Source organism: Gopherus flavomarginatus, chromosome 6 (genome assembly GCF_025201925.1).
Source record: "Gopherus flavomarginatus isolate rGopFla2 chromosome 6, rGopFla2.mat.asm, whole genome shotgun sequence".
NCBI lineage: Eukaryota > Metazoa > Chordata > Testudines > Testudinidae > Gopherus > Gopherus flavomarginatus.
Genome location: NC_066622.1, coordinates 131,484,421 through 131,507,274, shown reverse-complemented (window position 1 = coordinate 131,507,274; position 22,854 = coordinate 131,484,421). Strand labels below are relative to the sequence as shown.

At 41.7% G+C, this 22,854-nt stretch overlaps 1 protein-coding gene across 1 annotated transcript in view; it reads left to right on the top strand.

Annotated features, from left to right (window-relative positions):
- Positions 1-21,259, top strand: part of MXI1 (MAX interactor 1, dimerization protein) — an 82,201-nt gene extending 60,942 nt beyond the window's left edge. The window contains 3 exon segments of the mRNA XM_050958192.1: positions 3,281-3,395; positions 4,538-4,709; positions 7,185-21,259. Of these exon segments, the coding sequence (XP_050814149.1) occupies positions 3,281-3,395; positions 4,538-4,709; positions 7,185-7,348 (451 nt within the window). The 3' untranslated portion in view covers positions 7,349-21,259.
- The last annotated feature ends 1,595 nt before the right edge of the window (positions 21,260-22,854 follow it).

Genomic DNA, 22,854 nt, shown 5'->3' with positions numbered 1-22,854 from the left:
GTCATTTGAGGAGATGGTTTACCTATAATAGCAAAATAACTCCTTTTGCTGATATAATCTGTATCTCCATGAGGGGCCTTTGTTGGTATAGGTGTACTGTAAAGGCCTTTGACATGTAGACTAGCCCATAGTCCCTGCCTAGAAGAGCTTGCAGTCTAAATAGTTAAAGATGAGTAAAGGATGGGAGAAAGGAAGTAGTGTTATCCCTGTGGGACACCACAGACAGACCTGCCTTCACTGCCTTGTTAACTTAAGGTCTAACTTGAGTGTTGCCACTAATCTGATCCCCATCCACACATGCACATCTCTCACTGGTGCTTTTACCTCAACCTAGCTGTCCCATTAGGGGGATGGATTGAAGCTCAAGTGCTGCTGATGTTGGAGCTAGTACTGCAGTGAGGACATGGCTACTAGGTGCTGATAATGCAAACACTCTGCAGCTCCAGGGTCATTTTGTAGTGGGCTCATTCTCAGTTGAACCAGGTTTACTTGAGAGGAGTTAATTCAAGTGTAGATAACTCAAGCTAACACTACAGTGAAGACAAGGAGGAATCAACTCTGTCTCCCCTGAGTCCCAGTCCAGTGCCTTAGTTACAAAAAGAACAGGAGTACTTGTGGCACCGTAGAGACTAACAAATGTATTTGAGCATAAGTTTTCGTGGGCTACAGCTCACTTCATCGGCTGCATAGTATGGAACCTATAGTAAGGTGATATATATACCCATACAGAGAACATGAAAAGGTGTTATAAAGCCACTCTTCCTTTCTGGTGCAGTGGTGAAATGCTATGAGAGAGGCCATTCTGAGCTTTTCCAGCTGTAACAGGAAGTGGCAGTGGTTGACAGCTCCTGAGAGGCTGGTATCTTGCAAAATGTCCAGCCCAGTTTTGTGGGTTCATAAACAATAGGCTAGTTTGCAGGAGCTTCAGGTCAGAATTCAGACTTTTGGATGCCAAACTAAACCAAAGTCCATTTCCCAACCTGTTCATGTCAGGATCCTGGACGAAGTAAGCAGGACTAGTGGCAGGAATTCAGAAGCCAGGGGTCAGGGCCAGGCATGTAGTCAAGAGTTAAGCTGAGGGTCAGGAATCAGGCTGAGGGTCAGTACCATGTATCAGGATCAGTGTTGGCATTCCAGGGATCAGTCGGGAGTCCAGATGCAATTTGGAGCCGAGGTCAATACTGGGATCTCAGAGGCAGAGATGCGGGACTGTCATGGTAGCTATCTGGGGATCCACATTGTTGCCTGAACACTTCCTGGTACACCCCATAGACTTGTGTAAGGGATTGCTAAGACAACTGTCAGTCAATTTAGCTCGAGGCGGAACTTCCTGTGGTGGTACAACCTCTGCGGGTCACTGGAGACAGTCAGATGAGGTTACAGACTGGTGGCAGTGTGAGCCCTGCTGATCCTTACATTGCAGGTTTGCCCAGCATTGGTTTGAAACGTCCTTGTAATGTGATTAGCAGAGCACCCATTGCTGACCATGTCAAGAGCTGTTTATCTACACGAAATGGCTGTCAACTGAAATTGGTTTTCCCAAGTAGTGAAAACTCTTAGTCAGCAATAAGGATTAAATGCCAGCGGGTTTCATTGTAGAAAAAGCTGAGCGGGAGGGTGACATTGACATGGTTTGGTTTTTTTATGTTTATGACACTTTTAAAATCAAATCTCTTAATAAATATTTCATTAGAAACACACATTCCTCAGCCAAAGTCCAAATTTTAGCCCAGAGGCAGTTACTGTGGCTGAATTATAGACCTTTTGTAAGAGGTTTTTATAATGGAAACATTGACAAACCCATAACTATAGTGGTGCTAGCGGGTGCCGCTCTTGTACTGACAGTTCATCAGCTAAACCCCTGACCCTTCTACCCTTAATCATCCTTGCTTGTCAGTGACATAATTGCATGATTACAGACTCCTCTCCCCATCCCTTTCAAACTGCAAACAATAGTGAATTTCAAATACAAAATGTAAACGAACCGTCCAAACTAATTTGTTTTTCTGCATTCAGATGGACTGAGTTTAGATTCCATCCCTTTGTGTCCAAACAGGGCTAGTAAAGGCTTTCAAGAATCTTTGCACTGGGATACCTTGAGTATAGACTGATCATCTGATGTCATTGTGCTATTGATTGGGATTACAAATTCAGACATAAATCATTAATGTAGGGTCTGGAAAAAAATAACTTTACTGTTTACCATAAATTTACTGTTAATTCCTGAATACATAATTCAGCATGAGAGAAAACAGAACTAGTTTTACTGCAGTCTGAGTGGGGTTATGCTTTGAGATTGCTCTCTGAGCAGTTTCCCATATTTAAAAAAACAAACAAAACTACAGTGTTCTGTAATAATGGTCCAAAACAAAATAGTCACAGTAGTACTGTACTGTTTGGGGTTGTTTATTGTAGGATAAATTTCCTAGGGAGGTTGTGGAATCTCCCTCTCTGGAGATATTTAAGAGTAGGTTAGATAAATGTCTTTCAGGGATGATCTAGACAGTATTTGGTCCTGCCATGAGGGCAGGGGACTGGACTCGACCTCTCGAGGTCCCTTCCAGTCCTAGAGTCTATGAATATAGTGCAAGGGCTGGAAGCAGAAATAGGCAAAGGGTCTCTGCTCCCAGAGAACCTGTGTTGACAGCAAGATTTCAAACACCAGGCTAGGAAATGTGCAGCCCTGTGTTCCTTGCAGTCAGAATGTCCAAAGCATGCAGATCTGACCCTTTAATGAGTGTGATTGTAATTCAGTCACTTTGCGGTAAGGAGTTTGCTGCAGTAAGTTAGGCTTCCTTTTTGCCTGATGTGGCTGGAAAAAGAGGAAGATGGGCAGTGAATGTTACATAGTTCAATATATAAAGTTAGGTTTTTTCCTTAACCAGTAATGTGCTAGTGTGTAACACCATTCGGCACTTGAAAGTGCCTTGATATACAAGTCTACACAGTGTAGTAGACTGCAAATAGCTGTCAGTTTGAAGTTATGTGAAACCAAGCAGACTACTGTTGCCTCAGTGCATTTTTTCTCCTCAAAGTTCATCCAGCCGAGACAGGTTATCAGGTGTGAGCACAAGGAAATAAACTGTCTGTCAGAGGTTAGCAATAGGGCTAATGTTGTTGAGTGACTAGTGTTTGCAGTATAAACATTTAATGGCAGGGCATAAGGTATCTGAGGGAAACAGGGTGATGCTGGAAAATCAAGCCTGCCTGGGGAGAAAATGAGTTTGATTTTTGTCCTTTATAAGGCTGCAGCTCCTAATCAATGTCTCTCCCCCTCCAGACGTGCTCACCTACGCCTGTGCTTAGAACGTTTAAAGGTTCTGATACCACTAGGACCAGACTGCACCCGGCACACAACCCTTGGGCTGCTTAACAAAGCCAAAGCACACATCAAGGTAAGCACTGCTTTTCCCAAGCTTCCCAGATGCTTTCTATCTGGACTGTTTTTAACTGCACCAATCACTCACCCACTGTCCAGAGGTAAATCAGCTCTCACTGAGACTAATACCTCTCAAATGTATTGCTCCTTCGGTTAAATCATCCATTATTACAACATGGGTTGTTCGGAGAGTCCATAATAAACTCTGTTAACTCTGGAAATGATTGATTAGGGAAGCAAGGAACCTGTTCTGTATTATGATTGGGGAAAGACAGTAGCAGATCTTGCTCTTTTTTAAAGTAGAAACACATCTAATGTGATTGAAGGGCTGCAGTAACTTCTGTCACTCCAGTGCGTTCCCCCTGCTGGCAAATCAGTATAGGCCTCTAGAGTGAAACAGGGTTGATGTCTTATTGTTTCCATCGTCTTTCATCTGTGGTTCTCCAACCTTCCCAAAGCCCTTCGTAGATTGCTTCTGGCAAAGTAAAGTGTAAAAAGAAAATCCAGTCTTGTGGGGATCAAGAATATACCTATATCCTTTGTTGCAGCTCCGGGTTGGTAAGGGAGGGAGCCCTGCTTAAAGGAAAGGGTTAGCCTGAAATGACTCCCATCTTATGCAAATGGTTGGCCATCTGGAAACAAAAAACATTGGTCTGGTAGATTTCCCAGCTGTGATCAAAGGAGTCTGTAGCAGGTTACATAAATTGCTATTTAAATGGAAAACTGCTTCTGAGAAGTACCTACTAAACCAAGCAACAAGAAAGCCAAACATCCCAGGGTAAATTTTTGTGTTACAAGTGATCATAACAAATGCAGAATCTGTTTAATTAAGGGAATTGAGGCCCCCTGGTGGATGAACTCAGTGATGCAGCTTATTGGTTAATTTCACGTTTATAAAGAACAACAATTTAAAAAAAATCCTGTATTCATTCACCCCTCAAAATCCTCCTTGTACAATTATGTAAGATCTAGCAAAGGTGTAAACCAACAAAGACACAAGTAGACTTCATTTCTACTAGTGACTGAAGGGCAGTCTGATCCGATACTTATCTGAGCATAAATCCTTTCAGAACATGGGAAAATCTGAAGCAAAGTATATGGCTGCGCTGTAGAAAACAAGAATTAAAGTCATAATCAAGTCATATTTTATCATGTCAGAAACTTGAGGAGGCCGAGAGGAGAAGCCAACACCAGCTTGAACACCTGGAACGAGAACAAAGATTCTTAAAGAGAAGGCTGGAACAACTGCAGGGTCCTCAGGAGATAGAACGAATACGAATGGACAGCATTGGCTCAACCATTTCCTCTGATCGCTCGGATTCAGAGCGAGGTAGGTGTTCTAATGTGTCCAGCTTAATTAAAATACTTTTCAAAAAGATCTGCTCTAGCTCAAACAGGAATTAATTAGGGAAATCTTATGGCCTGTGTTATACAGGAGGTCAGATGAGATGACCACAGTGGACCCTTCTAACCTTAGAATCTGTGGATCTACAAAAAGGGATGCATCAGGATAAACACTGAACTCTCCTGAAAATTTGAGAGAGTGGCGACTGATTCCTTCCTTCCATTGTGCTCTTCCTGTTAAACTTGCCTCTTTGCTTTGCCATTGAATGGGTCTCTGTATTTGCCGAGCAAAAGATGTGTGCTTTGTCATGTCATTCTGCCTCAGTTATTGGTCAGTCTTGCTTAAGTTGAGGAAAGGGGTCGTGATTGTGGATTCAGGTGATTCTTGTGGCATTTGAACTTGACCGCTGTATTTGAACAGTTGTCCGAATGCAAACGCTTTGTTTTAAAAACAAAGATCCATGATCCCAAGTCAGTAACCAAACACATGCTTCAAAGTATAAACATGGATTATGCTCCTCCTCTTTATAATGTAAAACGAATGCCTAGAAGGAAGTTTCAGAAATCAGAGTTCCATTTTCTGCTTGTTCCTGCTATTTCTAAGTTAAGGACTTGTCTTTCCCATTTTATTGGACAATTCCTCTGAAGGATTTGCATATGAAGCAAGTGCTTTCTCCTCCCTACCCTGAAGGGGGGAGGGAGGGGAGGAATGTTGAATCTTACACAGAGATTTTTTCTCCCAACTGTGTGGCAAGTGTTGCAGTTAAATATGTTTTTAACAAAACCATAAAGTTTTACTCAACCACTTGCTTGGTATCTGTGATGATATAATCCTACTAGTGCTCAAACTGGACATAAAAGTCTCTCTCAGGAAAAAAAGGGCAGAGAAGACTTGGAGGTGTGATATTAAGATGAAGCAGAAGTATTTAAAAAAAAATCTGACTTCCTTTATATATCATAAATAAGGCTAAGATTTTGTCATATTTATTTTTAGTAAAAGTCACGGATAGGTCACAGACAACAAACAAAAATTCAAGGAGCCTATGATCCGTCTGTGACTTTTACTAAAAATAACTGTACAAGCCACGTGGCAGAGATGCGCAGCCCCATGCAACCCCCGCTGCAGAGCAAGAGCACATGGCCCACCTGCAGCCCCCATAGCGGGGCTATGTGGGGAGCATAGCCACGGCTCCTGCCCCAACCATGGCTCCAGCCCTGGCTTCAGCTGCGGGCAGCTGAAGAGATCACAGAGGTCCAGTAAAGTCATGGAATCTGTGACTTCCATGACCTCCGTTCCTAAATCATAGCCTTAATCATAAAGAACCAACAAAGAGCACAGAGATTGTCCATCTATTTATTAGTGATCTGTGAGCTTCACTGTTTTTGCCAATATTTTTCATTTATTTTTTAGTGGTGTTGTTTTTAAGGTCTGTGGGTAAAATTTTCAAAAGCATTTCAGTGACTTGGGAGCTTCAGTCTTATTGACATTGATGGCCCAAAGTCACCAAAGTGCTGTTCAACATGGTACTCTGTATCCCTACAGAAACACACTACAGTACCCTATATAGCTCTCTCAGCTATCACAACTGTAAGGTGTCTCCCGGTGCTGCTATTTGTCACTGTAGTCTCTGAAAGACCCAGATCTGTGTTGTGCTAAACACTGTGCAAACACAGAAAGTGACAGCCCCTGACCTGGAAGAGCTTATCATCATCTTGATATCTGAGTTGCAGAGGATATTGAAAGCAGTCTGCTCTCATGGTGATAAAGTCAATCCAAGCTTGGGGGAATGCCCAGGCCCGCAGAACCAGGGTGGCAATGATGGCAAAGTAGCTAGACTCCATGCACCGGGGCTGAACGCTGTGGTGCTGCTTAACACAGGTTCTTCCACAGCCCTGCAGAGCAGAGCCACTGACTAATGATATATCCAAACTCTGCTGAGTTCTTCATCTTAAGAACATAATGTCTATACTGGATCTCATCTCATCCAGTATCCTATCTTCAGACAGTGGCCATTACCAGATGCTTCAGAGGGAATGAACAAAACAGGGCAATTTATTGAGTGATCCATCCCCTGTCATCCAGTTCCAGCTTCTGGCAGTGAGAGGTTTAGGGACACCCAGAGCATGAGATTATGTCCCTGGCCATCTGGCTAATAGCCATTCATGGACCTATCCACCATGAACGTGTCTAATTCCTTTTTGAACCCAGTTCCTAGCTTGGGAGTTTGGGGTTGGCTGGCAGCAAAAAAGTTTAGTAATGCCTTTGAAACACATTGAGACAGCATCCTCCTTGCTGAAACAAGCACTCTGCCCCCCCACCCCCGGCTTTTGGAAATCATTGTGAATTGTACCGTGTGATGCTTATTTTATACCTGGAGTGTTGATCATTTGTGGATTGTAGAGTTCAAGGCGTAGCTGCCTGCGATGACACTAACCTGCATGTGTGTCGTTTTCTTTGCAGAGGAGATTGAAGTGGATGTTGAAAGCACAGAGTTCTCCCATGGAGAAGTGGACGATATCAGCACAACCAGCATCAGTGACATTGATGATCATAGCAGCTTGCAGAGTGTTGGAAGTGACGAGGGTTATTCCAGTGCCAGCGTCAAACTCTCGTTCGCTTCCTAGAACAAAGTGAGACAACAATGCAGGGCGGATTATTCCACTGGAGTAATCGGAGTTCAGACTGGATTCTAGATGCAGTATCCTCTTTTAGAAATGACATGTCAACAGCTAGACCGGAACAGACCTATATATATGTACCCCTTGGGCAATAGGAGGCCTCCATAGGAACCCATGTATGTCCATTGGTTCATATTGCAGAAGCCTGGTTTCCCCTAGTGTAGTGAGACTGAACCCTGGCCCTTCTGAAGTCAGTGACAAAACTCCAGTTGGCTTCAGTGAGACTTGGATTTGGCCCTTACATGATGAATTACTTTGCTTTGACTTTGTTTATTTGAAAGAGGATAGTGGAGATTCAGCCCCTCTCTCTTTCAATTTGTCATTAGATCTGAGAAACGTCCAGTTTTTCTCATACTGCATTCAGATAGAACAACTTGGTTTAGACCCTTCTGGAACTTTCCTGGTCCTGAAATGACTCTGTCCTAATGTGTGATCACCATCAGGCATTATAGTAACATAGCAGGAAGTCACAGCAGCTTGGCCATGAAGACGTATCACACAACCTATGAATAATAATAGGTATTCAGTTCATGCCCAGAGAGAGAGGCAACAGTGAAGATTTTTCAGGAGAAATCACCATTCAGCTCAACGTTCTATTGGACATCATTTAAAGCAAGTACCTTTATCACACTGCTAGCACTAGGGTACTAAACTGTAATCCACCAGCACGTGGCGGGCTGCGTTGTGGAGTCCAACAGCAGTGCTCCCCTAGAGAGAAAGAGAGAGACTCTCTCTCTCTCTCTCTCTCTCTCTGTCTCTCTGACAGAAAGAAACCAGCGTGTGGAAAGTCATGCCCAGATTCTGAGCCACTATGACCTTTTTTATTTAAAGATCTTTTGATAAACGTTTGTAAATGTGTTGGGAGTAAAAACACTCCAAATGTGACACGTCTTTTTAGATGTCTTTTATAATGGATTAACGCCACTGAAAAGGTATCTGTTTTGATGCAGCACTTGACCTGGTGAAACACAAAAATGCTCTTTGCCGTGCACAAAACAAACAAGGTCTGTGCTGGCTTGGAAAGGTCAGGGTTGCTGAGTTTTTTGGTTTCCTTTTTTTTAGTCATTCCCCTTGCAAACTTTGAAGGCACCTGATCCCCTACAGTAGTCATAGTTCAATAGTTAACATAGTTAAGCTCAGCACTTGTCTCATCTTAATGTAACATTTGGCCTGCGCACATCCCCATGTGTATCCAGTATCTCACCTGTGCAGGTGCTGTTGCTGTTGAGAGCTATTGTATCGAATATTTTATAATTTTCTTGGAGGTGAGATTTCTAACCTGCACTTTGAGGGCTTTGCTTTCTTGTTTTGTCTTTTTTTTTTTTTTTTTTTTAATGGTGAGAATTATATTTTTCTTTTCCAGGTTAAAAACCTTCTTACAGAGACCTCACCAATGGCATTGTTTGAAATTTTGTATACCTTTAAGTAATTTAACTACCCTCTCATTACTAAGGAAAAAAATAAAAGGAAAAAAATGCTTTATAAAATTCATAACTTATTGCTGATTTGAATGGGTTGTTAATTTCAGTCCTGTTTTTTTTTTATTGTTTTTTGGTAGGGCTGGGCAAAAAAAAAAAAAATGAAGACAACCTTATTTAGCAGTGCAGTAGAATTGTGTTTATATGTTAGAATATGGTCCCACATTAAAGTAGCACTTTAACACCATTAAATATTTCTGGATCTGAAATGAATTGTATTCCTCCGTCTTGGTTGCTCATATGACTTTAGCATACACATGTTCATTCTTGGGCTCTTCTTGTACCTGGAGGGGAAAAAAGTGTATTCCCCTTTAATCCCGCGAAAAGAAGATCCTGAATCATTTAATGTAGATTTTGTCTAATTTCTGTAAATTGCATGTGTTTGAACATTCCTATGTTACCAAATCCCCCCTGTGATATGACGTCATACAGTATGAGAGACAAAATCCCTCTTCATGGAGTGGAGGAATAATCTTTCCATGCTTTGATGGCTGTCCTCAGCAGCAATACAAACCGGCCAGTTAATGGAGTTATTCCTTCAGCTGAATTGGGGTTGGAGATTCTTTGTTTTATTTTCAGGCTGCATATCATGGAATTGATCCTTGATAACAATTCTAGAACCTGTATGTAGGCAGCTATGGATTGTTACATGTATTTATCAGCTTACGTCAATGGGGCTACTCATATTAGTAAGAAGAAATCAAGTGCATAAAGATTGAAGGATCACGTGTGAACTGATAATCATTGACTGAGCCCCCACAACTACCAATGTTTGCCCATACTAGAATGATCAACAGTTGGAATTTATACCTGACACTGTTCAAATGAGCTCTGATAGCCACTATTTTGTGGCAGTCTCACTGCAGCAATGAAATGGTGGAAAAGAATTTAACACAGACAGAGGATGATCTTCAGTTACTGTCGATGGACTCTTGTGGTGGTCAGCTTCTTTGGAGATGAGTCCCACTATTCACGATCACTAGGGAACTCCAGCCATCCTGGACAGCCTTCTGGTTCTTCCTCTTTTGGCTGTGTATTTTTTGGATCAAAAAGTACACGTGGGCGATGGTAAAAAGGTTGCTTGGCAAATAAATCACATTTGAGAAATATAAAAGTTAGAGAACTTTATCTATTTTAATTTTTTTTGTAAAGGAAGAAAATCAGTGTTGGGCAGTCCTGGCAGAGTAGGGCTATCCCAGAGTGTGTTCTTGGAACCAATTTTTCTGAAAGGCTTTCCAGTAAAGCCACCCATTGTATGCCCTTTGGGATCACTTTGATATTGGCTGTCATCTTTAGGAGTGCAGTCAAGGGTCTTGAAATGTCTGGAAATTTCAATTCCAAATAGTGCAGCTGGAAGGGAGGGAAATGTAATCCACTTGGTAGCTTCCATCTATGCTGTCTTACTTGCTGATTCATTGGGTGGGTCACTTATCAGTGTCCTCATAGAGAGAGCCTTTAAAGGACAAACACAATTATCCTACAAATCTTTATAATAGTAGTTAATGACAAAAGTTGGCTGCTTATTGGTGATTGAGTCCCTTCTAGGGATTTCATTGTTTCAGTTCCTTTCATACCTCTGGACATTAGTGGAAGATCTGCTGTGTGAGAGAAATGTTTCCACAGCTGCTTTGTGATGTTGGTTCAATCCCTTTTTCATTGCTTTAATACTATATTGTTAGCACTAGCTTTTCTTTATAATTTCTTCTAAAAACTAAGCTAACGTTAGTTATTTTGTTTTGTTGTTCTAGCCTTTTGCATCGGAATGTCCAAGACAGCAGATTGGCCCAGAGAAGCCACCATCAATGATCGAGCAGATCATCATAACTAATTGGCCTATATTATGTAAATCAGATTAGGTGACGGTCCCTTCTGGTTATAAAACATAAAAATCAAAGTAATCGTCCCCTTTGTGATAAGCCAGAATAGTCTAGTGTTTTGGATCTGTTTAAAGATCACCACCAGCCTTAAAAATATCAGTTGCTGCTAAATTCCCTTCTGTCTTTTCAAACAGAGTCATCAGCTTGAGATGTAAATCCAAGGAAGCATGTCTGATCTTGTTTTCCCCAGGAATTGAAATTAGGGGAGGTGTTTGAATTTACGGGAGGTGTGTGTGTCAGGGATGATGAGGGGTGAGACCATGAGGGTGAAGCTGGGCTGTATGGCACCGTAGTAAAAACTGAAAATCGTTTCATTACCATTTTATTAGATTTAACTCGTTTTAAAATCATCACACAAATTAAAGTTGGCTTCTCAAGTCTTCTGTGAAGCACGACATCTACATCCTTCTTGGTTTCTTGTTATATTTTTGCACAACTCTGTTAATGAACTTCTTGAATGCAATGAGTTCATCTTTGGTGGGTTCTCATGTGTCCAGTCCTTCCAGTCCTTCGGTTGATATGCTCATTAGTTCATTCACATGATCAGGCAGAAGGTGACTTCTTTCTGAATGCAAAATTCTATTCAGTAATGAAAAAGAATGCTCAACTGTGGCTGTTGTGACTAGGAGTAGCAAGAGATGAATTCCTATTTCTTTCATCCCAGGAAATATAGCATAAAGATTGAGTTGAACCACTAGTGATAATAAAAAAGAAGTTGAAGTCAAATCTTCATTCATTCGTCGTATGATATTCCACTCTGTGTTCAAATTCTCTCTCCTGTCCTGAGCATATGGCAGCCCCATTGTTGGTAGTGCCTCACTCCACCCAACTGTTGGTGTTTTATAGGACAGGGATCTGTAAAAGTGACATAGAGGTTGAGTAGAATCTACAAGTGTCTGTTGTAGATTTTTAAGAATCAAGTCTGTGTACTTTTTCAGTTGTCAACAAACACTTCTTGTCCTCTTCACTTAAGGATTCAATATAAATGCCTTCATTAGTCAACTTCTGGACTGAAGTCTTTGCATCTTCCAGTACTTTTTCAATGGATAGCTCTCTGATCCAAATGTAGCTTCTATTGCTGGACAAAGATCTACTATTTTGTAGCAGATGCCTGGATGGCATTGTTTAATGACCCAAGTGGTTTCAACAGTAGACTTACAAGAGAGAGAACGAACGTAGTAGTGAAAGTAATTCACCAGCCTCACTACTTAGATCCATCCCATCTTGGTAGATACTTTCCAAAGCCAGTAATAATGGCTGGAGTAATTTTAAGACAACAGCCAACGATCGTTCATGAGAATGCCAGAGGGTTTTCCCAGGTTGGACTACTTTGAACTTGAGTACCAGTGTATCTTCTGTATTTTCCAAGATACTCAGTCTTTTTGGACTCTTGCTGAAAAAAGAATATAATGAAGACATTACATTTATAGCTTTTAAAATGTCTTTTGAAGAGTCTGCAGCTTGTACTAGCAGTAGTTGGAATAGATGGCCTCTGCAGTGTGTATAGGAGAGATTAGGGTTACACTTTTCTCTGAGCAAAGCTTGTACTCCACCATGTCTTCCAGAGAAGTTTGCAGCTCCATCAAATGAACAAGCAGCCATCTGTTTGGGGTCCAGTTGACAAGCATTTAATTCTAAGATGTGGGTTGTCACCGATTCTTCTGTAACTTGAACATCTAGAAATGCATCTACTGGCCTACCACTGACATCAAGATAACGTACGCAGTGCCCTAATACTTATGCCTATTTGCATCAGTGCATTCATCAGCCATGTATGCAAATTTTTTGATTGTGGTGAAAGAGTTCTTCACTTTTTCAGTTGTTGAGTCTTTCGCTGTTGCACCACATGCTTCTAGCCAGTCAGTTGAGTGTCTTGCAGAAAGATAGTGAGCGTTTGCTGGTCTTGTTCAGAACCAGTGTTCAACTTCAGGATGAACAAGTGACAATGCATTTCACCTTGGCCTCCAGTTTTTAGTGTGTGATATCTCTTGCTTAAATAGAAAGTATGATGCCACAGACATGTTTGTTTGAATGAACTGCATTGTGTCTCCAGCATTCTTAACAGCCTCATTAACACTCACCAGTATTGTCCTTGGTCAGTGGAGACTCAGAGCTCAGAGGTGCTTTCTCATGAGTTGACCTCCCAGGCGGGGGCAAGAAGGCACCTTTCTCGTTCCTCCAGCTGCTCACTGTTCGCTCTAGCCACTGTTGTTCATTTTGCCACTATTAACTCCACGGCTCTGTTGCCAATGGCCCTGCGCCATCACCTTCTGCTGTCACCTGCCACTGTGACCTCTGCGAGTTGGTCTCTTGAGGTTCCACCCAGCTCTCAGAGATTTCAGCTGAGCTCTCAGTGGGGGAACCTCACTGTTAGTGCAGACTGGGCTGTCTCTTCCACAGAAACACTGTCTGCTTAGACCTGATTATCAGTGATTTTAGCTGTAATGGTCACATAACAAAACAAAAGACTGTCTAAGGAGTTTAATCAGCTCTTTCTTTAAACAGTGGAGAGGAGCAGGTCAAATCGTACTTGTGACTCAGGGAGACCATCAAGCACAACACCTGATCCCATGCTCTCTCTTGATGCACTCAATCAGCACAGGCTAAGTACAGTTCTACTGCCCTTTACTCATACAATAAGAATAACAATATTTAATTACACCCCACAAAAGTAATTTGTAACCCAACCCCAGCCAAAATCTATCACTTGGGGAACACAGGTCTGTTTTCTGAATACCTAGGTAGATTAGGTGTGACTGTAAATATAATCTGGTCCTGAAGCCTTTTCCCCAGATCATCACTAGCTGTCAGATTAGAGCTCATTTAGACTCTGCTTACAAATCATAATTTGAAATTAGGTTGGCCAACATCACCGAAATGAATGCACTGACATTGTCATAAAAAACAACAGCTGTATAAGAAAGCTAGTCTATGTTCATACTTTTCAAATCTATTATAATTTTTCAGATACACAGTTTATCATACACTGTATATGCTTTGAAAGTGTGTATTAATGTTTTAATTGCCATTCAAATTTCCAAACAATCACTAAATTGGCAACACTGCATGTAACTAGTTCACAAAACAGGGTGTGTAGAGAAATCCTTGGTTCCACCAAAGCACTTAGCTCCAACAGAACAGCAAAGCAAGTCAAAATTATGCATCTACTTCTCCCCATTCTTCAGAACTGAGAAATGCCCCCCAAAGCTTTTGGTCTTCGTACCTATTCATGTACTATTCTGTTATTACTGAGATAGCAGTAATTTCTTCAGCTGACTTATGTAATGCAGTTCTTCCTGAAAGTCTCCCATTTGTTGTCTTAAGACACTGTTCATCCAAAGCTGAAACATTTGAGCCTTTAATATTACCCGTCTGTGCTAGCACACTTGGATGGAACTCCATGACTAGTTACTGTCCCGAGAATCCACTATGTCAACATAAGTCTGGGATCAAGGCTTTTATGTGTGTGTTGACATCCTGACTTCCCCCCCCCCCCTGTCTAGTTTTCTGCATTTTAGAAATCAGATCCAACCCCCAGAAGAGCAGGATTGTTCTTTGTGCAAGCAGCTCTTTTTCCAAAAAAAAAAAAAAAAGAGAGATTGGAGGACATTTCAGATATTGGCTACATACTTAGAAGCATAGCAGAAGGTGCAGGAATTTTGATGGGTCCATATAGTTTCCATAGGTTTGTTAACCAATATGGTTAAGTCCAAGTTGAGAAGCTACAGCAAATCCATTCCAGAATGAATTTCTGCAACATAAACCTCCTTAAGGCATTGTCTGAACTCTGTCCCAAAGGTACTTTCCACCCCAGAACACCACTTTTAGTTATACCCACTCTCCCCTTCAGAGTTGGGTAATTGAGGCCCTGAGCCTGGAAAACTCCACGGTTTCAGTGCCCAAGACTGTAACTTGGGTACGTGCAGCTCCTTCAACAGAGTTTATGTGAATGATAATCCCCAAATGGCAAATAAGGCATGTTGGTCAAGTATAATCTTAGTTTATGGCTAGAGGTTCTTTCCTCATTGGAGCATCAGATGAGGGTGACCTTTGATGCTACTGAAACATGTATAAGTGAGAGAGGATACAGCAGAGTAAGATACTTTTACTCTTGGGCTTAGAAGATGTTGTCAGACATGCATGTCTTGAGGTATTTGAATTACAATAAGATGAGCAGGAAAGTCTCATTAGACGAGCTCCTGCCCAACAAAAAAGTTGATAATGAAGCTACATTTACTTCCTTCAGACTTACTTCAAAACCTTCTGTGCTTTCCATGCCTTAGAGTTCAAGGATGCCTGTGTCTAGGTGAGGATGTAGCTCTGATACATGTGCTTCAGTGTTGCCTTTTGAGCTGGTGGTGCATCCATTTGTGATCAGGAATTCTTAAATTGTAGGTTAGTAGCATAGATTGGGAGTTATGCAATTTGTTCATTCCTGAAAGGTCAGGCACCAAATGGTTTGGTATGTCTGCAGGGGAATCCATGGAGTCAAGTGAAGGTGCAGCCTTGACTAGAAGATGTCAGTTATCTTATAGGCCCCCTTTGCTATGATGCCAATCACATAGTCCTTTATTGTCCCTATAAACAACTGCATCATTATCTCATTTCTTCTAAAGCCTTATCTTAGTCCCTTAGCAGCAGAGAGTGAAACTCTCATTAACTTTAGTGGGAACAGAATTGAGTCCTTTTTATCCAAAGCACTTTATTCCCACTTTAATCCATTTAGCGGCAGTATCAGCTTTCTGCTTACCACCACATGGCAGACACACGTTTCCTTTTCCTCCATCTAAACTTGCCTATTCTCATCACATAGCACTTTGCGTCACAAACTATCTCTTTAGTCCTCATAAAATTGACCAGCCGTCCTCCTTGATGTTTTTCCAGGCTTGTTTCCTACATAAGGTTATTTTTTGTTGTGGCAGTTACTTGGGCTTGTAGATTCTGTGAACCACACAGTCTCTAGTGCAAGCTCCAAATCCATCCTCTACTAAATTTTACAGAAATAAGGTGGCTTTCCTTTAATCATCCCATCCGTGTTACCCTCCACATATGCTGCCTCCCCCAGAAGCTCATACTGGTGAGTCCTCTACGCATAAATTAGGTCTCTAAAAGGTCCTTGTGCTACAGAAAAACTTGTTAAAAAGGCGATCCAGTATTTTCCCTCTTTTGACATACATTACAATACATTACAGCATGTCATCTTGTGTCCGAGAATGAGGTGGGGGGATGGGTGGCTTGCTGCATTTGGTATGATTACTCTTTGGAGGAGGTCATTTTAAAGCCCATTCCATTTGAGGTATGTCATTGACAGAAGGTAGCCTCAAAGTGATCTATCTTGTGAGACCTGTAGGTAGGGAAAAATGGAGTTAACTTACATTTTTTTTTAACTAAATTTTATCCTAGACACTCGTGTGCAGAGGAATTTAGTTCTGACCTTCTTGTTTGTTTGGCAAGGTCTGCTTCTGAGCTGCAAGCTCCAGCACCTTGTTGTCTGATCTTCTCTTAGGTTGCTTGTTGTGCTGTATGCATAGACTTCATTTGTGCTGCTCATTCTTTGAACTACCTTAGGACCTGGGCTGCTCCTACTGAAATGAATGAGAGTTTTCAAAATTAAGTTAGTGGGAGCAGGATAGGCCCGTAGTTACTTGCTCTAAGTTGATAATATTTTTGTCAGGGTCATAACTTTTGTTATGTTTGAGTTCCAGTATTTCCGTGGCATACTCCCTCTCCTTGAAACCTGGGAGTAGCTGCAGTCCCCAGGAGTGATCTCCTGACCCCACAGAAGTCAATGGCAAGGGAACCAGGATTTCACCCCCAGAGTAGAGATGTGCATGAGAAGCTCACCATTAAAAGATTAGGTAGGCTGCTTACTTGAAGCTAATACAATAACTTTGATCCAGACTTCTGTGCGCACCTCCCCTTGAAAAATGGGCGTTGCCGTATCTTACTAGTGGGACAGAGAGATTGAGGTTCTGAGGTAGCATAGAGGGGTGTCTACACAGCAAAGAAAAACCCATAGTGCCGAGTCACAGAGCCCAACTCACTTTTCTTGGGCTGTGGGAATAAAAATAGCAGAGTGAATGTTCGGGCTTAGGCTGGAGCCTGGGCTCCGAAATCCTACCCCCTCACTGGGTTTCAGAGCGCAGGCTCCAGCCTGCGTGGGAATGTCTACACTGCTGTTTTTAGCCCCACAGCTCAAGCCCGAGTCAGTTGACTTCGGCTCTGAGACGGTGCTGTGGGTTTTTTCTTTGCAGTGTAGGGACCGTAGATACAGAGTGTATTAAGTTTGGTCCCTCTGGTGGAGAGTTCTAGAAATGTTGACCTGGGGCCGGACACTGTGTATCTTGTGTGCTGGAAGGCTGATAACTAGGACCCTACCAAATTCACAGCCATGAAAAACGCATCACGGACCGTGAAATCTGGTCTCACCCTATGAAATCTGGTCTTTTGTGCACTTTTACCCTATATTGGACAGATTTCATGGGGGAGACCAGCATTTCTCAAATTGAGAGTCCTGACCCAAAAGGGAGTTGCAAGGGGGGTGGGGGGGGGGTTTGCAGTATTGCCACCCTTACTTCTGCACTGCCCTCAGAGCTGGCTGGCTGGAGAACAGCGGCTATTAGCCAGGTGTCCAGCTCTGAAGGCAGTGGCCTGCCAGCAGCAGCACAGAAGTAAGGGTGGCAGCACCATACCATGCCATTCATGCAGGAGCAGCAGCAGTGCAGAAATAAGGATAGCAATACCACAACCCCCTCCCTACAATAACCTTTTGACCCCCCACACACACGCACACAATTCCTTTTGGGGTCAGGACTCCCACAATTACAACACCATCACATTTCAGATTTAAATAGCTGAAATCATGAAATTTACAAATTTTAAAATCCTATCTCTGTGAAATTGACCAAAATGGACTGTGAATTTGGTAGGGCCCTACTGATAACCCTACCAGTGCTCCTCTTTTTTCTCTTTGTTCTTGTTTATTGCAATATCTTGCATGCTCTGTGAAACATAGCTGGCAGGATGAATTTCATGTTTATGAGCCTGTACATTGTCCTTTGCTGACCACATCTTTCTCAGTTTGCACCTAGAATTCTACACCCTTCTTATGGGTGGATGGAGCCGGGTGGATGGAGCCAGGTGATTGCTGATTCCCTACTGCTGTAGGAAACAGGATTGATGGGATGTGAGGGGGGTCAGCAGACATGGAAAGCATTCTCGTTTTGAAAACATTGTTCAATTGAATTATCATTTTACAAGGACGGGACCTTCCTGTTTTCGGAAGGGATGTACCTCAGGTTCCTGCATCAGAAATTAATCTTTTTCACCTAGCCTACCCTGTGGTGCTTCCAGTTAGGAGTCTGTCTTTATACTTCTCTTTTGCTGCCATTTATGAGCACGCCTCTTGACTTTCTTGGGACCACATAATGGTGGAAAAGTTCCCTAATCTGCAAGTTTGTTCCACTGCAGATGAACATCATGTTTGCTAAAAGGAGGTTGCACGGTCTAGTGGATTGGGCACATCACTGACTCTTTTCGTCTTGGGTGAATCACTTAATCTGTGCCTCAGTTTCCTGATCTGTAAATATAGATATTGCCCTACATCAAGCCATGTGGTGAGGATTAAGATAATGTTTGAACAGTGCTTTGAACAAGTACTACTCGGGGGGCGGGAAGGGGCGAGCGCTAAATGTTACTTAGTCTGTTCAGCTAGTCGGGTGACATTGATTGGTGTCAGCATATTTCTTGGTGATTTAGAATCCATACTGCAAAACATCCGGTAGCTATTATGGGTTTGTGAAGTGTACTCAGAAATGCTGGAACAATACAGTGTAAATGGATCAAAAATCAAGCAATCACATGAGAAGAGAAGAGTAAAAACCAATGAGTCCCACTAGTTCAAACGCTAGGGGCAGTAGTGGTGTGGAGTTTAAAGCATACGGTTATATGGAACTTCCCTTCTTCAAGCCCCATTTTATTGACTTAGAGGACACTTTCACATTTCCCAGTACATCTGACCAAGCAAAGGACCCAAGAGAGCAACATAGCAATCTTCAGACCAACCAGATCTTGTATTCTTCTCTGTTCTGCCTTTGATTCCAATTACTGTTAAAAGAAATGTTACTGAGACAAAAGTCATTTTTCTAAATGCACAATAGGCCAAATTCATCCCTTCTATAACACACCATGGAGATTAACATTACAGCAGGGATGGATTTGGCCCAGCCAGATAATTGTGACCTCCAAGAACATTTGCAGACTCTCCCATTTAGCTGTAAAGATGAAAGCCAAAGAATGGACAATAGAAGCTGATCTTCATGGTGGTTTTAACGTCACAATCATGGTTTCAACTTCCACACAGACTTAATGGTAATAGATCATGTAGAGAACTTGCTTTGGGATAATAGTATTCTAGCAAGCAACTCATAGCACTCACTGTGGTTATGTTCAGAAAAGTTTCCATTTAACCCTCTCCTCAAAACAGGAAGTTTCTGAAGCCCCTCCCCCCCTCAAATTTTTTTTGGGTGTAAGTTTCCAAACTTGATTTCTCCCTACTGGTGGCATGGTGGTCAGTTGGTTGTTTTAGGGGTATTTGTTTTTTGGAAGTTTTTGAGAAAAATCCCTCCAACTCCTCTGAAGTGATGTGAGGGTGCAAAAATATACACTTATTGCCTTGTAAAAAGAAACATATGAACCACACTTTAACAGGGTTGCAACAAAAGCACCTCAAGTTTGAAAGTTAGCATGGGCATAGTCTCACTGAGGAGTAGAGCCTTAGCTGAGTCTGGTCTAAAAATTGCTTCCTCTTCCCAAAGTGTTTGAAAAATTATTTCCAAGCATGTTCCATCAACAACTGTTTTCGTAAAACTTTGCACCTCCTCTGATAAACATTCTCTCCGCCTAACTTGACCAAGTGATCATGGTAAGGTAGGTTAAATATTGAACTTTAGCTATGTGCTAGTGTCCCGTTATAAAATGACACACCATCTCCAGGGGTTTAGTTTTGTGTTGATATTTTTACACTAAAAATACGTTGCTTAAGCAGATCTCGTTAACAGCAGGATGATAGAAATGCATATAATTTAGCATATTACACAAACACTTTGCCAATATTGAATTTAAACTAACCCATTTAGAGATTAAATAAAATATTTTTATAAGCAGGTATAAGAATGGCCCTAGTGGGTCAGACCAGTGGTCTATCTAGCGCAATATCCTGTCTTCTGACAGTAGCCACTGCCAGATGCTTCAGAGGGAGTGAACAGAACAGGGCAATTTATTGAGTGATCCATCCCATCATCCAGTCCCAGCAATCAAAAGTATGCAAAGAGCAATATGAGCACCAAGTTATCTATATTCTAGCATGACTTGTTTGAAGGGAAAGAGAAACCCTATTGTCCCATACTTACTATTTCAGTGATCGAAACACAAGTGAGTGAGTTTTACAAGATATTTCTAACCATTTAAGTGCTGAATACAACTGGTTGAGAAATGTCAATGACCAATAAACATTTTCCATCTTTTTCCAGCCAGCTCTGAATAGTAGTAAACTTAATTATAAGCTGAACAAGGGCCTTCCTTGTATTTTCAGACCTCTAAGTCAAGTGACAATCAAACTTTGGCATAGTTAGAAAACAAAGGAATGGATGTGTATCTGGACCATAAAATTTACAATAGCCAATATGATTCCCCTAGGGCCTCAGTGCTTTGTTCTCAATATTTGAAGCATCTGACAAAAATACTTGTTTTATTTTTAAAAACCTAGCTGACGTGAGGCTAGTACTGTCCTCCACAGAATTTAAATTTGCTATTCTTTCCAAAAACCAGTGATGCATATAGAGCCAATGGGAGTTTTTCTATTGTCTTGGAAGGGAAATAGAAGTGGGTTCTTACTAATACAGCATAAATATTTCTCCCTATGTACAGAGCCATCTCTCTGATTTGTGAGTCAAGTTTGTGCTGTTACAATTTTACCAATAGGTTACAATCTGCATGTTAGAATCTGTTTTAGACTGTACTAGATTATGGGTTTCCTGTAGCAATTTGTGCTTTAAGATGGGAAACATACACAGTCCCTTATGTGTCAGCATAATGCTATCTTACTATTCTGGAGATGCAGTTTGGAAATTAAATGTGTATCTGCTGACAGAAAAATATTTTTCTAAGGTGTATCTAACAATGTGAGTTTATTTGTGATTGTTGCAGTGTTCATGAGGTTTTTTTTTTCCTGAGCTCCTCTGAACATTTTATTTCTTGTGCTGTAACTACACAGGTGCTATAGCCACTTGCTACTTTGAGAAAAAGAACACCACACAATTGATTGGTGCTGACTCATAAAAGCCCGTCTTTGAAACAAAACACAGCTGCTGACTCCATCTCTGTTTATAACATGGGGATAGTGCTGCAAAAATGTTGCATTTTTCATGATTTAAAAATAATTTTGTTTGTGGATATCTGTATTAACTTGTTTAAAACATACAAATAAATTTTATGAAATTTTATTGAGACCTAGTAGGTTTTATTACTACTCTGCATCTGTCAACCCAAGCTTAAAGTCAGAAATACATTAAAATTAATGGGTAAGACCAGGTCTGGCTCCAGGTTTTCTGCTGCCCCCAAGTGGTGGTGATGGGGGGAGGCATTGGCAGCATGCACCGCTCCATTCTTTGGTGGCAGGTCCTTCACTTCCTCTTCGGCAGCAGCTCAAAGAGGAAGAGAGGGACTCGCCGCTGAATTCCCACCTAAGACCTGGCTGTGCCACCCCTTTGTATTGGCTGCACCAAGCACCTACTTCTTTAGCTGGTGCCGGGAGCTGGCCCTGGGTAAGACAGGACCTGCCAAAGTGGTGACTGCTCTGATATTTACTAGCAGTGCTGTCCTGGTCAGCTCTAGTTCTATTCTGGTTATTTCAATCCCCCCCCCCCCCCATTTCAGCTTGCAACCATCATGAGAGTCCAGGAGTGATTTATAGCATTCTGCTTGCAGAAGGATCCCATGTAGTTTTTTTAACAAGACACTTATCTGTACTAATACAGTACTGACAGCTTGATAGCACAGCCAAGTGCATTAAGGCTGTCGAGCTTGGGAAAAGTAGTCATTAAGAGCACATTGAAGGGAAAAGGTACATTACCTAAATGCAGTTCAAGTGATCAAGAATATATCACTTTCACATAACTCATGTGGAGTTCCAGTATGTCAATTAGTTTTACCTTTTTTTTAAAAGGTCCCATGAGACAAGCTAGCTTTAATTGAGGCAGAGGTGTTTTCTACAGTAATGGTGGATCAGCCTGCACTGTTTCATTTTTGGCAGCCCTCTGCTCGACATTCGCTTCAGAGAAAATGGCTAGTGACAAAATGCTTTTATGGTGGAGACTTTTCCTATAGTAAAAGGGAGAGTGGATTTGCCATTTAAAGTTTGGCTAATGACATACCCCCATGTCTGATGCATCATTTTTTAAGCGCTTTTTTTTTTTAAAGGTGTTTTCATTCACATCAACCACAGCGCTGTTAAGGACAGTCTATGCCTAGGCCACCCTCCTCAAGGTCAGGTCCTGCATGTTTTATAGTAAGAGTTCCAGTCTCTGTTCTTCCGCACACAGAGAAAAACAGCTGCTTTTGTCAGGAACCATTGCATCCTGGACCAGTACAGTTTTCCATGGAAGGATAGACAGATGCCGCATTACTCAGCCATCTCACTATCCAGCAGAACCAATGCCCTTTCTAGTGACTGACAGGTGAATGGGTCTTTGTCAAAAGTGCAGGCTGTACTGGATACTCTGACATACACACCACTTTTTAAAACAGCTGTTTTACATTTGGGGGTAGGGCTTTCCAACCTGCACCAGCTTACACTTCATTTTAGATTAAGGTCCTTCTGCAGGCAGCAAAGTTTATATCCCTGCCTCAGGTAGGATATATCTTAAACTAGGCAAAACATGCTTAGAGCGTAATGAAATTGAAGCACTTTCAGTGTCTGTTTTCCCCTTCACAAATTCATTTCCTTATGTGTATCTGACAGCATTCTGTTAGAAGTCCTTACAGGGTGCTTCGACAGTGCCCAAGCATTGTGCATTTTCACTTTTCCAAACATCCCCAA